The following is a 14,897-nucleotide window of genomic DNA, read 5'->3' on the forward strand; positions in this document are numbered from 1 at the left end:
TGCATGACCTTATTTCATCTTTGCAACAATAAAGTAAGACCTAGGAATGTATCAAAATATAGCCTTGCACTCAGCATTCAGCGGAAATCTGTTCCTCAGCTATGGCTTCGATCTCGAGAAGGCCTGAACGTCTGCCTGACCAATGACACGTGGTCACAGAGGTGACCGACATATCTAATTAATGTAACCATGAGAACTAAGAAAACAAAGCATGTTTGATTTGCTGTCATTATCTAAATATGCCCTTTCAAAAAAAGGGACGCATTTTACATTTAACTCGAGTGGAAATCTCCTTATGAGCTTTAGCTGGTGAAAGGCTATCAATTGGCAGAAGTATATATGTACATTTTTATTGAAAGAATAAAATGTTAGAATTAAAGATATTAATTTTACATAGAAAGCAACTGCAATATGCAACTACAATTATTAAATAAATAGCATTAATTAACAGTATTACTAATATTAAGAGTACATTTTTTAAAAGGACATTATATATTTTTAGAGCAAGCATTTATTAAATGTTTTTAAATCACAGTAGGCATATTATATTCTACAGTTGACTCTCTTGAACAACACAGGTTTGAACTGCATGGGTCCACTTATTCACAGGTCCACATATAAGTAGACCCATGCAGTTCAAACTTGTTGTGGTCTAAGGGTCAACTGTATACTTTTAAACTGTATGGAACTGCTTGGTGTACTTATAACAGTAAACATAATAACATTTAGCGTTCAGACTATGGTCTCTAAGTAACATATTTCATTAAAGGAATCAGAGCTCCTTCTCGAAATGGCTGGCTCCAGGTGGGGGATAGGAAATGCACAAGAAGAGCTTGGAACATCCTACCAGCCATTCCAGCAAGCAGGGGAGCATCGAAGACCACTTGGACTGTGTCAAAAGGACTGAGGAGCCAACCTGAAGAGGCTCCTAAAAGATAGGGCAATCTGAGTATCAATCAGGTTAATAATCACAAATGGATTGAAATACACCAAATAAATTTAAATCTATGAGTTTATCACAATAAAAAAATAACTTTGTTGGTCATCTTTGCAGGGTTAATAGAAAACCAACTGAAAACTGGAAAATAAAGAGAAAGAATCAAGCATTTAAATTGCTTTGCCCATATGGTCTAAAGCAGAGGTTAGAAATTTTTTTCTGTACAGGGCCAGATTTTTTCAGCTCTGTAGACCAGATATGGCCTCATCACAACTACTCAACTCAGCCTTGTAGTCCAAAAGCAGCCACAGACAATATGCAAATGACTGAACATGGCTGTTTTCTAATAAAACTTTATTTACAAAAATAAGTAGTGGTTTGGATTTAGCCTGTGGACCTTAGTTTGCTGACATCTAATGTAAGGTAACAAATAGTCGAGGGGTAGTTTCTCTTTTTAAAAATATTACAGTCGATAGATGAAAAAAAATGATACAAATAGACTATTACCATTTTTGAAATTGCTGATGAGGTAATGGATGCAGGTGATGATCATCAGTAGCTGCTAACATCAGAGACAACCAGACATTAAGTGTCTCATGATGTAAGGACAACATATATAAAAGAATCTTGCAAAAATAAATTTAAAAGGAGGGAGAAAGAGAGAACCCTAAAGCTTGATCAAGTCTAAATCCAGCTAACAATTTTCAAGAACTACAGGGGTCAGAAAACATGTTAAAAGACATCATGGGGTTGCATTTAACAAAACCCAGACTGTGAAAAACTCCACAGGAGTCATCAGATAAAAAACTCAAAACCTAATTAGAAAGTTCTTTACATCCTATTTAGAATGCAGAGCAGAATGTCAACCTTGCTACCTCAATATTTCACAAGATTTCAAAATCATGTACCATAATTTCTTGATAAACCATCTTTGACCCAGACATAATAAAGACTATAAAAACTATGAAGAGAAGAAACTGTTTTTTAAAATATGTGGAACCAAAAATACCTTGTTTATTTTTATTTCATCTCATTTAGTATTCGCAAATATACGATAGAGCATCACAGAAACAATCTAGCAACTTATAGAGCAGAGAAATTACTGTTCCTGTGCTATAATGTCAAACTTTAAAAATATGACCATTAATTTGGCCACTACCACAGAAACAATTATTCTGGCAAGAAACATCAATGGATAATAAAACCAGTGGGTAAAAGTCTGATGAGAAATGAGATATTTGTATGGTCAAAAAGTATCTCTCCACAAGATACTTATTAATTACAAAAAGGAAAAAAAATAGTAACTTCCTTCCAGAAACCTGATATATAATTTTAACCAAGTGATCAAAATTAACATCACCTGTAATGGGACAATAGATGGTGCCTCCTGACGAGAAGCACTGAGAAGGACATCACAACACCACATCAACTATGCAGTGTTCTTGGCCAAAATATACAACCTGAATCTACTCATGAAGAAAGATCTGAAAAAAAGCAGAATTCAAGGTCCTTCTACAAAATAAATGGTTTGCAATTTTCAAAAGTCAAAAACACAAGGGACACAGACAGAGCTGTTCTAGACTGAAGGAGACTAAAGAGATAACTAAGTATAACACATGTGGACTCACCCTGTACCAACCCCCGACCAAAAAGTTTTAATGTTTTCTTTTGCTACAAAAGACATTAGGAAGACTAGGAAGACAACTGACAAAATCTGAATGAGGTCTGTATTAATTTCCTGATTTAGATAACTATATTGTGGTGAATCTCCTTGGTTTTAGGACACACACATTAAGTTATCTAGGAATAAAGGGCATTGTGTCTGCAACTTATTCTCAAATGGCTCAGAAAAAAGTTATAGAAGGACAAAAAGATAAAGGAAATGTAGTCAATGTTAATGTTTTGGAAAGCCTAGAGAAAATTACATGAGAATCTTTCATACTACTTTGCATCTTCTGTGTCTGAAATTATTCCAAAATAAAAAGTTAAATTAATTTTAATTTATATACAGTTGACCCCTGAACAACACGGGTTTGAATTGCACATGTCCACTTATATGCAGATTTTTAAAAATAAATACAGCCAGCCCTTCGTATCCGCAGGTTTCGCATCTGCAGTTGCAAGGGCTGACTGAGGGTAAATTTGGGGAGAGTCAAAAGTTATACCTGGAGTTTTGACTGCACGGGGATCAGCGCCCCTAACTTCTGTACTGTTCAAGGGCCAACTGTATATAAATTCCACATATATGAATTAATTGTATATTATATCATCCTCTTGATAGCCCTTTGATTAAGAATTCTCACAAACTGGCAAATCTGTTAGAGTTATATGTAAGTCTTTGCAAAGGGAATTGATAACCATGTAAATGCAAAACCTACACTAAGTACAAAAGTTGATGTACTAATTACTTTTGTTCAGCATTTCTGGTTTCCCCTGACTATATACTATTCAATCATTTCCTATACAAATAGTTTAAAACACTGCAAGAAAATGTCCACTTACTGAAATATTGGTTAAACTTTTTTGGCCACTGAACATCTTAATAAAGTTATAATAATAGCGTACATTATTTTGATGACACTTTTCATTTCTTTTTATATCCCAGAGATTTGTTCTATGATGTTGCTATTTAGTTTTAGCCTTGGACAAATCCTGGTTTTAAAATGCAGTCCATTCAGCCAAAATGTTAATTCAGCGACCTTTAAATACTAACATTATCCCCATTTTGCTGAAGAGGGCCCTGGGGCATAGGGGCACAGAGCCAGACCATGGCTACACTGAGACTCAAGGCCTGGCCAACAGTGTCCAAACCCAAGTCCCAGACCCCTTAGTCATACTGGCACCCCAAGGAAAAACAGGTGGATTGTCGGTGGAGGATGCTCCTTCATCCCTCAAGCCTTAGGCTTCTCTCCACACATGTTTCTCTCTCCTCGCTTTCAGCACAAGGTCAAAGGAATCCCTTAAGGGCTCCCCCCAACTCCAGACTCATCATCCCAGTCCCTTCCTGAATTCACTCTCTTTAAGAAAGCCTGGGAACACCTTGCAAAGGTGACCTGTTTCCCACTCCAAAGCTTCAGCACAAGTGTCTCTCTCCCTAACACGCCTTCTATAACAGAAAAGCTTATGTTGTAAAGTATAAAGTGTTTTTATCTCACGTATCTCTAATATTCCTCCTATACCTCTCCTTTATGCATCCCACCCTAGAAAACAATATAAAACGATAATATAATTAATGAACAATGACCGTATCCAATTTACATGTAAAATAATATTCATACATGTACAAGAAAGTGGAGCTGGTCAGGAGTAGGAAGCAGGCAACGAGCCAAGTCAACAGCTGCTCATAACAATGCGAGACATCATGGCATCTAAAGAACCAACTGGAGGTGGCTCCATAGTGTAGTGGTTAGCATGTCCGCTTTACAGACAGAAGGTCCTGGGTTCGCGCCCCAGGTGGAGCCACGGACCATGCCCCGGGTGCTCCGGGTGCGCCAGGCCCTGGGTGTACACCACAAGCGTGTGGGAGGAGATGCCCCATCTTCAGAGATCTAGTTCTTAAGGGGAAACGACAACATCCACAAGTCAGGGGTGGAAGTGGCAGTGAGGGGGGAGGTGGTAAATTAAAGAAGAGGGAGAAAACAAAAATGAAGAACCAAGTTTACCACCTAATGTCAGAAGAAAAATGCAGGGAAGTTGGAGGGGAAAAGGAGATTAAATGGAGCTACAGAGTACAGAAAAGCAAAGAAAATTAAAACTACAACGATCACCGTTTCTCTGAAACTGTAAAGAGACCAGCCATTAAGGGTCTGACTCTACCTCAGGCAGAAGCAATGATTAAAAGTGCCCCCTAAGTGAAAGGGCTGGAAATGCCACCAAAAAAAATGAATAGAGATGTTACTCATTACTCATTTTTTACTGCATTTGTACACACCGTTTCTTTGTATCTTGCTCCCAATGGCATCTTCACATTAATTTGGCTGTCAACTTTAGGTAGAAGGGAAATTGCAGCATTATGGCTAGAATAATGGCTTTACCGCCTTCTGGAGAGGTGACTCTAGGCCCCTCACTTACTCTCTCAGTCTTAACTTCCTCATGGATAAAACAGAAATTATAATCTCAGATGTGCAAGTGTCGAATGTGGTAACAGTTGTAAATGATGTGATAGAATGCCCTGGAACACTACAGGTGACTACAGGGCTGTTTTTTAAAAATAGTGATGTTTAAATATTCATGCTGTCAACATTCAACAAATGTCTATGAATCACTTATCATGGGTCAAGTGTTATGGTTTAATAAAGAAGTATTTTGAGATGTATCTTTTCTGTAGCGCTGCTTTCTGTCGGACTTGCTGTGGAGCCCCCTAAGTAGTGGAGACCTTAAAGCTCCAAGGAGTGCAGCTGGGCTCTAGTCCTCTTCCCATCATTCATGACCGTTCGATCTGGGGCAGGTTCACAATTTCCCTGAGCTTGTGTTCCTCACTGGTGAGATGGGCTGGATGGTGCCTCTTGTGCTCTAAGGGATACGGGATACCCATACCGGGGCCTTGCATTAGAATCTCAGGGAGGAACACCCAACCCACCCCCAGAAAGTATGTGCTATAAATACAACTGATTTTAGTGACCTCGATATGTTCTTCTTGGAATTTATGGAAAAAAGAGTATTGTTCCAAACATCAGAAATCACATCTGCCAACAAATCAGGATTTGTAAATTGATTAGCTTTTCACACCACTCATTTATACTCCTTTTGATTGTCTCCCTTATCATCAGATCCATCTATCTCTTAATCACAGTTATCGCTCATATTTACTCCTTTCTGTTTTTCCACACATTTTCTATAGACATTGCTACAAATAATGGCTCCCTTTACTTTATGAGGTATAAGACATTTATCTCACTAATATTTAGTGCCTTGCAATATCCAGATTTCCAGGAAGGCTTAGCTAGGAACCCAAGTACCGCCCCCTCAACCATACTCAGAAGTCCTCCTATTAATCTTCCCACCATGCTGTTTTCCGAAAGAGACCATATGGAAATTTGGGAAGTGAAAGAAAAAGCACTGAATTACCTGATTCTTTTCCTAATTTCAAACCATCATACACACACACACACACACACACACACACACACACACACACACACACACACAGAGAGAGAGAGGGGAGACTAATACATTCTCTGCAATTCTCTGTGTAAACATTTAGTAGTCAATTTACTGAAATAGTTATAGATGATTGGGACTGCTTTTTAACTTAGAAAATTTTAAAAAGCAACCAAATAATAAAATATTTTGTAAAATTAACAATAAGGAAATAATGTTTGCACACTTGGTCCACTGGAGCTTGGTTTGTTAACCAAACTATGTTATAATCCAAATTGCAGGGGTAGTGAGCCAGTGTACTGCTCCCACCTTCTTCCACACTAAAGACACACTGGTGTGTTTTTCCAACCCTCATCAATTTCAACAAGGAAAAACAGTCCGCAAGTTCAAAATAGTTCAAATGTTAGTAGATAATCACTTTTTCCTCCGAAAGAGGGCAACGTGGAGGTGAAGTTCCTGGGGCCACCCACTAAAGGTCATTTCACTTCTCTGGAGTGCAGTACTGGAGGAACGACTTAAACCACAGCCACTCGTTCACTCATATAACTGATTATTTGGGAAAATATATTCCCAGGTCCACTCTGTAGAGTCGGAACAAGTCTACCCACCCTCCAGCCCCGACTGATAACTCACATCAGGATTTCTGAACCGGAAAACAAAGGTCAGCTGCCTTTCTCCGGAGAGGAGGAGGAGCTGCTTCTATCAGGCATTTGTGTAAAGTCACAAGGGTGGAAAGGGAAGACCTAGACTTTGGACTCACAACCAAGTGCAAATCTTTGTGCTGTCAATTACCAGTAGTGTGATCTTGAACAAGATGCTTGACCTCTACAAGTCTGTCTGCAAGGCAGTGAAATGGGAATAACGAGTACCTACTTCCTAGGAGATCAGAAGCTATGAAAAATGTTAAGGTTTTAGCAGCCATTGCCAAGCGCTTTCCAAACAGAGTGGGGCTATTAACTCCCTTCAGGAACAGCAAGTGAGAGCACCTACTTTATCACACATTTGCCAGCACCGAAAGTCTTATGAAGACAAAATCTTTGTGAATTTGGTGGGCCAAAAATGGCTCTTGTTTTTATTAGCATTTTTTGACTACCTGGGAGGATGAACATAGTTTCACGTGTCTGGTGGTCATTTGTATTTTCTTCTTTTGTGAATTTTTTGTTTATATTTATTTTACGTTTATTTTCCACAATTAGGGGGAACACCCGGGGCCTTGTTGCTCCTCTTAAATGAAACAGATTTCTAAAATACTATAACCATTTGAGAGTATGACTGTGAGATCATTTCCTGTCCTGAGGACTCCAGGTAACTAAGTTTATCACCCCTCATCACTTCCACAAAAACTCTTGAAAAGGCCATGTTTAGAAAACCATTTTTATAATTTTCAAACTCTGAAGTGTATTTCTAAACTAAATGTTCACTTGCCCATGAAAATCTGTAGGCTATACAGACAATGAAAAGGAAAGATTTAGGATTCTGAAATTTATCTTACAATCTTAAAGGTATCTGTCAGTCGAGGTAACTCAGAACATCTCTAACACCTATGAGTCTCAGAAAGAAGCTGTACAGTAAGTACTCCAAAGGTGTTCACTGGGCAGCACACACAGTACAGAACAAAAGGCAAGTCCCCTCATTCCCTCATGTTCCCTACATTCCCAAATACCACGGTTTTTGGAAAACTGCATTTATTTCATTGTTTTCTGAATCCAATCCACTTTGAGAGAAGATAATAAAACATAGGACATATAAAAACCTCCTCCAAAAATCCATTATTAGATTAGCCATTTTGAGGCCATTTTCTACATACATGCTTTTAAGCGGTCGGTCCTTTCCCATCCCCAAGTACTTGTCACATCCCAGTATCTTTTCCTAACTGCAAAGGAGTTGTATTTTGATTCCCATCTCTATCCCCCTTCAAAATTAGCCAGCTCCAGACAATAAAAAGAAGATAATTCTCCCAAGTACGTCATATCTTTGAGTCCATGCATAAATGTTTCATTATTTAACATGTAGCTAAAAGAGTCCCAACACTTTCAGCCTTATAATGGGGGTACAGAGAAAGGCCTGTAGTCTCCCTAATGCCAGCAAAATTCCAAATTCTTGGTTTTACTGAGAGTCTCAAAGCCATCTAGCTGTCCAATGCACTTTCCCCTTATTTTCTACCAACTCCACCTCTGCATTTTTCTACATCCTCATCTTCAACTCTTGAGCTACTCTACAAAATTGGAAGAACACCACCTACTGTCAAGCATCCTCCATCAATGAAGGCAGATGACTGCTTTTTTTCCCAGTCTCGTCTCCTCTTCTTCCTACCTTCTCCCCGATTTACCTTCCACCCTGCCCTGCTGCTCCGACAAGTCCCACTCCAGCATCCTAAATATACTTTCCAAAGCCTGCAGCTCTTACCTTCCCCCTTCATGCCACAGCCAATCTTCTTAAATGGTAGTCTTGAGTCTGGTTTTCCAACATCTTCCAAGTTACGGTAGAACAGAAAGTGAAATGTGTAAGGTACACAGGGGAAGACAAAGGAGGCTGCTTGCCACTGCGGGAGTCTGATCTGGGGTTCTGGCTGAGGAGCCAGGGATGGGCCACATCCAAGACCAGTCCAAGGCACAGTGCCTTGGCACTTGATTGGAAAGCCCTAAGATAGTGTCTCTGCCTCCCGATCTTTATCACCACAACCTGCCTGGAATACTTCTCTCTGTGGGAACCACTGACTTCCTAACTAGTGAATTCCCAAAGCTCCTCTTGACTCCTCCATCTTTCCTTCCCCTCTCCTCTGTGGCATCTGACACTGAAGATTCTGCTACACTTTCCTTGATGTCACAGTACCTAACCTCTCCTCCCGCTTTGGCAAGTGCACTTTTCCATACTCCTTCGGTGACTTCTTTCTCTGCTCTGGGAATCCTGTCCCTTTCTTCTCTTACTCCCTTACATCGCCCGGTTGCTGTAGTTTCTACTATTCCTTCAATATTCCCTCAAATCCAATGTGTCTCCAAGGAAACTTAGCAGTTTCTCCAAGTGAGAGCCTCTCACAGACTACATGGACTTTGTTATTGCCAAAGTAGTCAATGAGCCATCTGTCCAGCACTTGGGAGGCAAAGACAGCAGGCCAGGGCCACACCTACAAGTCATTCCCCCAGGTCACCCGGGCTCAGACACCAGGAGTTGACTGTGACATCAGTCACCTCACTTTCTGCCTCTGGTACTGCCCCTTCTGGCACAAATTCAACCAACCATTCCAGTCTCTCCTATCCTTTCCATTTCAATATCTTAAGCCCTTTTCATATCACCCATGGACTCCTGTGAGTCTCCTACCAGTTCTAGCTCCTTCCAGGTCCTCTCCCTCCAATCACTATTCTCCTTCTAAGAACATGTATGAGTCACATCACTTTCCAGCATAACTTTCGATGGTTCTCTGCTGCTTCCTGAATAAGACCGGACTCCTTCACTGGCATTTGAGGTCTGTCTGGTCCCTTATCCTTCCAAGTAAATGGAGTAACTTTCATTACTCAAATAGCCCTGAACTTTCTTCTTCCCTCTATGCCCCTGCTCTGACTGCTGTGCTGGCTTCAACTTCAAGACGAGGATGAAGGAAAACGTCCACTTTTCCCTCTAAATCTCTCTGTATTATTTACATTTTTTTATTATTAACGAGAATTACTTTGAATTAAAGAAGGACCGAGTTTCAGGAACTAGTTTAAAAAAAACTTCCTCTACTTGCCTTCCTTGAACATGCCAGCCCAAAACAATTTTTCTATTCTCGTTATTCTCAAAATTCTTCTGTGGACTTTATGTACTATTAACATAGACTTTCTATTATAGCTGTTTGTGCTAACACTACTTCTAACTCAATTTTTAAATCCTTTAGGGCAAAGTTGGGTCTAATTCATCCCATCTCCCACAGTCCAGTAGCCATTGCCCATGATGGGTCTTCAATAAACATAAGATAAGGTTGAGGAATTACAGTTTAATCTTAAGGATGCCAACCTAAATATCCCCAGTTTAGCAAATAAAAGTTAGCTCTAAATTGGAATATAAGTAGGATCTTTGCATTATAGATTTTCCAATGAGTTAATCATTTAAATTCTTTTTTATGCCAACTTTTTTGTTGTTAACTTTGCACATCACTGTAAAGGCTGGAACACTCTAAAGGTTAGATTATGTGTGTGTGGATGTGTGTGCGTGCGTGTGCACGCATGCTAGCCTACTTTCTCCTAGAAAATCCATAGAAGTGAGATCAGTGAAGAATGAGACCACCTATAACTTTCTAAAATTATAACAAAGGAAGCAGGTATTCCCTGCCAGATCCATCCATTCGAAGAAAAAAGACTGTCAGGGTTCGAGTCCCTCCACAGGGTTTGTCACCAATTGTCTCCCCAGCAATCCAAACGCCAAAACTTCAACAACACAGGCAGGGCCCTCCAAGCTTGTTCCATGTGAAAAGCCCTCATTAAACCCTGAGTTATATTTAGAAAAAAATGGAACAGAAGTTATATTTAGATGAAATAGCATAAAAGAATTTTACCAAAAGCAGCATCTTTATACTGATCTTCCAAAAGAAAAGGTTTTACTTAGCTTTTACATACAACCCCTAAAAACAGACAACTTCTCCACAAGGACACAAGGATTTCTGCTTGGGTTCTTTATGTCAGAAAGAAAACAGGAGCACCCAGGATATCGGCAAGACTGCCCGTGGGAAGCAGTGGGAAACGAAGGACTTAAAAACAAGCACACGTTTGGAGAACAAAACAATTTCATACAGAAACAAGAGCTGAGATGGTCTGAGAAAGGTGTGAGTAACATGGTACTTGAGTTGTGCAAGAGCAGCTCTTAAATTTGTAAACTGGACACAAAAACTATAGATCCCCTCAGCAATCTACCTAGAAGTGGTACTCTTTTCAAAATGGCATTAGTGCTAAAATTGTGGTCACAGTCAAACTACTCTCCATCACTTTGTAGCTAGCTTGCTGAACCACAGTCAAAATTTTCTTTTTGGCTCTTATTACTCAAACTATTTTTGACATCCACTTTCTTCAGTGTTGACTTACATTTTCCTAACAAAATTCTAGTCAACAGCACTAAGGTGGTTCAGCAAACTTGTGAAGCCTTTTCAAGAATGAATGTATCATTTCAGGGTGACTATTTGAAGGAGTGAAAGATGGTTTGTGACAGTTATTCCTCTCTTCCTAGGCCGCAGGGTACCCAGGGCTCCAGATGGGAATGACTCACAGCTCAAAGGCTTGGCACACACCCCAGGTTAAGGGGACCTCTTCTCTAAAGAGCCTCAGGAAGAGGCCACTTCCCAGCCTTCCAGCCAAACCAGAGTGGAGGGCAAAGGTAATGCCCGGGGGAGGAGATGGCCCCACAGCAGGACTGGCCGGCCCCCAATCGTCCTAGCAGGAATTATGCCAGTGGTGAGGGTGTTGCAGCCCTGCTGCTTGTTATTCCCAGGGTCAATTAACACCCTGAAAACACTCCAGCCAATCAGCACTTTTGCTTCTGGCTTGGTATTTCCAGAAAGTGGTAGAGCAACAGAGAACTGAGCTCACCCAATTTTATACCACTTATAGGCCTTAGAGCAGCAAAGCCTAAGGCTGTGAAATTTAGAGATAACATAAAAACAGACCTAGGATGCCAAAAGAGAGACCAGATTATATATTCGAGGCACCCTTCCCCCATTTTGGCCACCTCCTTCCCTAGCCCTCTGCCCCATATCTATCTACATTCATTTTACGAGGCTGGGACACCAACAGAGAGTCTATAGTTTGCCTAAAGTGAAAATCACGTCGACTACATAATACAATCATCCAGAAGAAAGCACCACCTCAACTCTATAGCCCAGATGATGACTTTAGGGTTTTCTCACTTGCTTTCCTAACAGCCCATGATGCCCAAGGACAGGGCCAAAAAGCAGCTGAGCTGCCTGAACTGTAGGAAAGGTCACTCCTATATCAATGAACTTTGTAAGCAGGCAGGCTCTTAAGGGGCACAGAAACAATGGGGGAATTGAACTTACTTTTCTGCAAGGGCAATTCACCATCAGGGAGACAAGATTCAGGTATGAGAACAGGCCAGGACATAGTCCCTTATAAAGTGTGAACAGAGAGAGGGTAAGTTCTTCAGAGGCTTGAAACAGGGATTGTGGTATGGGACAGGGCAGGGAACAGCTGCAGGGACCGAAAGGCAGTCAGAGGCATGCAGAGGGGAAAGGTCGGCTTCCCCAAGGAGGGCTCTGGGAAACCCACGCAGGGCTGCATTTAGTACAGGAATCCTCAGGACCAGGAGGGACCCACCTTGCGAAGTTTTTAAGCAAAAGAACATGGAAGATGGTAGAAAGAAGGAAGGGTGGTAGAAGGTGGTAGAAGGAAGAGAGGAGGGGACTAACACAAACAAAAGCTGTCCCACTGGAGTTCTTCCCTGGGGGGCAGCGGATGAAGACAGGCAGTTGTCAGAGTCACCAAAGAGGAAGAACCCAAATGCCCTAATGAGAAATGGCTAGCTGGAAGGAATAGGCCACTGGAGGTAAATAATTGGTCATTTTGTAACATGTCTGGTGACTATCTGCACCAGGCCCTGGATCAGTGCTCACTCACCAATGTTAATGCCTGCCCTCTTTCCAGACAGCCAATGGGAAATGGGAAAATGAGACTTCGGTAGCATAACGCTCTCACACAAGTTACAGGAACCCTACCAAAGTTCTCAGAACTGAGAGCTACATCTGTGGACATGTAAGGGAATCAGTGAAAACCTAAACGAAGTTGCTGCAGCTTTTATTGACCAACTTCTACTCGCACCTTTTTTCTTTAAATACGAATGAGAAAAAGGCAACAGCCTGAGGCCCACATCCAGCTTATTATATTCAGAAGTTCCTGGGGTGCTCCAAAGCAGGGCTAACAAAAGCCATAGGTCTTCCCAGCTTTAACAGTGAGGGCTGTGTGGTCCCATTCCCCTTTCCATTGGTCAGAGCCCCGCCACCTCCACTCCTTCATCCCAACAAGCCAAGAGAGCGCACCACTGAACGACTGAACAGATGCCTCAGCTCTCCACGGACCATGACAGCGGGGATCATCCATTCAGCACCGAGCGTTTCTCAGGGAAGACATTTAATTGTGATCATTATTTAAAGATAGCTTAAGCATGATGTGCATTTGTCGGACCCCGTTCCTAAGGCGCCAACACTTCCCGCCCCGAATCAAGCACGCACTGACCCGCACTGGGAGGCTGAGCGGGAAGCAAAAAGAACCACTACCGTGCGCGCGGCGCCCAAGGGGCAGCACGCTAGAGCCTGGCACGTAGTAGACAGGCGCTCGCCCAAGATCTGCCATCGGACCTAGCATATGGGCAGGGGGCCCTGAGGTCGGGTGGCGGCTCGGGGGATACAAAAGCCTAGCCAGCCGCGGGCTGCGCCCCTTGCCATGCGGGGGGCAGGAGTTCAGAGCCAGGGAGGGGAAGATGGAATCCGCCCTCATTTGCACGTCGTCTGGGGCCCCGTCAATTTGCTTAATCACGGCTCTAAATGCCAGCGCGCAGCACACAATGCGCGCCCATTAACAGGTTTTAAGTGTCTCAGCGCTCGCTTTAAATGAGAAAAGTAGGCAACAAAGGGGAAAAAAGCCAAGTTTCTCAACTTGAAGAATGCCGCGGGTTGCCCTGAAATCATCTCGGCAAGTTTTAAATCCCGAGCTCCACAGAAAAGTTGAGGCCCCTGCGCGAGGGCCGAGGGTGGGAAGAGGGGTGTGTGATAACCCGCCACGAATACTGGGTTTCTTGGGAACTGAAACCGAGGTTGGGAGGTAACAGCCCAGTGAAACCAAGGTCGGGGGGCAACGCCGTTAATACGGATTTCCCGGCCCATTGCCCAAATGCCAGGGAAAGTTGACCCACTTCCAGGAAGAAAAGCAAGACCCCTCCCTGCCCCTCAAAGCCGGCACAAATCCAAGTTTTCCTGTAGCGCGAGCAAAGAATTTTGGAAGCCAAGGGAGACTCCAGACGTGGACCTAAAAGCCTCTCCCCAGCAAAAGGGGAGAATTTAAAGGAACGTTACTTTCACCCAGGCACTGGCCAGCGCAGCCTAACATTTGGCCGCCACAGAGTCGTTCAACTCTGAAAACAAGTTCTGCCGGGGATCCTCCCGGGACGGCCCCATCCCCCACCCCGTCACCGAGCCCGGGGGCACAACACGCCGGCCCGGCCTCCCACCCGCCCCGGCGCGGTCCGACAGGCGCTCACCGTGCGCGCTCCTCCGGGAGACAGGGGTCCGTTGGGGAGGTAAGGGCTGCTCAGGTCCGGGATCATCAGAAAGGGGTACCCTGGGTACGGAGGGCCCTTAAAGAACGTGCCGTCCTGGGGCCTTCTCACTGCAGGCAAGACCAAAGCGGGGGTGAGACCCGGCCCCCGCGACAGCGCAGCTGCAGGGGTCCCCGGAGGGGCCCCAGGACCCGAGCGCCCCCCACGCGCGCCCCAGGACGGCTGCCGGCGAGAGGGGCAAAGAGCTGGGGCACGGCCTCGGGGAACCGGGAACGGAGGCTGTCCCCGCCGGCACGTACCTTCGGCGAAATAGTCCCGCGGTTTCTGGAAGGCGTCCCGAGCAGGCTGCGGGCGCCTCTCCGCCTGCAGAGGAGACACAAAGGCGAGGGCGGGTGAGCGGGCGCCGAGCCGGGGTCCTCGGGGTCGGCTGCCGGAGCCTCCTTACCTCCGAGTCCGAGCTGCTGCTCTGGTTCTCCGACTCGTTGACCAGAGACGACTTGACCTCGTCCAGGTCCCGCTGCGCCGAGACGCTGTCGCTGCTCGGCTCCTGCTCCTCGCCCCCTTCGTCCTGGAAAGGGATCAGCTCGTCGTTCGCCCCGAGGTCGTCCCC

General features: G+C 43.6%; 1 protein-coding gene across 1 annotated transcript in view; it reads right to left on the minus strand.

Moving 5' to 3' along the window:
* TCF7L1 (transcription factor 7 like 1) overlaps positions 1–14,891 on the minus strand; it is a 149,443-nt gene extending 134,552 nt beyond the window's left edge. Inside the window, exons 1-3 of the mRNA XM_023536403.1 lie at positions 14,733–14,891; positions 14,587–14,650; positions 14,270–14,397 (exon numbers count right to left, since the gene is read on the minus strand). Of these exons, the coding sequence (XP_023392171.1) occupies positions 14,270–14,335 (66 nt within the window). The 5' untranslated portion in view covers positions 14,336–14,397; positions 14,587–14,650; positions 14,733–14,891. The remainder of the gene's footprint in view (positions 1–14,269; positions 14,398–14,586; positions 14,651–14,732) is intronic.
* Positions 14,892–14,897: the final 6 nt, after the last annotated feature.

This window comes from Pteropus vampyrus, unplaced genomic scaffold, assembly GCF_000151845.1.
Source record: "Pteropus vampyrus isolate Shadow unplaced genomic scaffold, Pvam_2.0 Scaffold156, whole genome shotgun sequence".
NCBI classification, from domain to species: domain Eukaryota; kingdom Metazoa; phylum Chordata; class Mammalia; order Chiroptera; family Pteropodidae; genus Pteropus; species Pteropus vampyrus.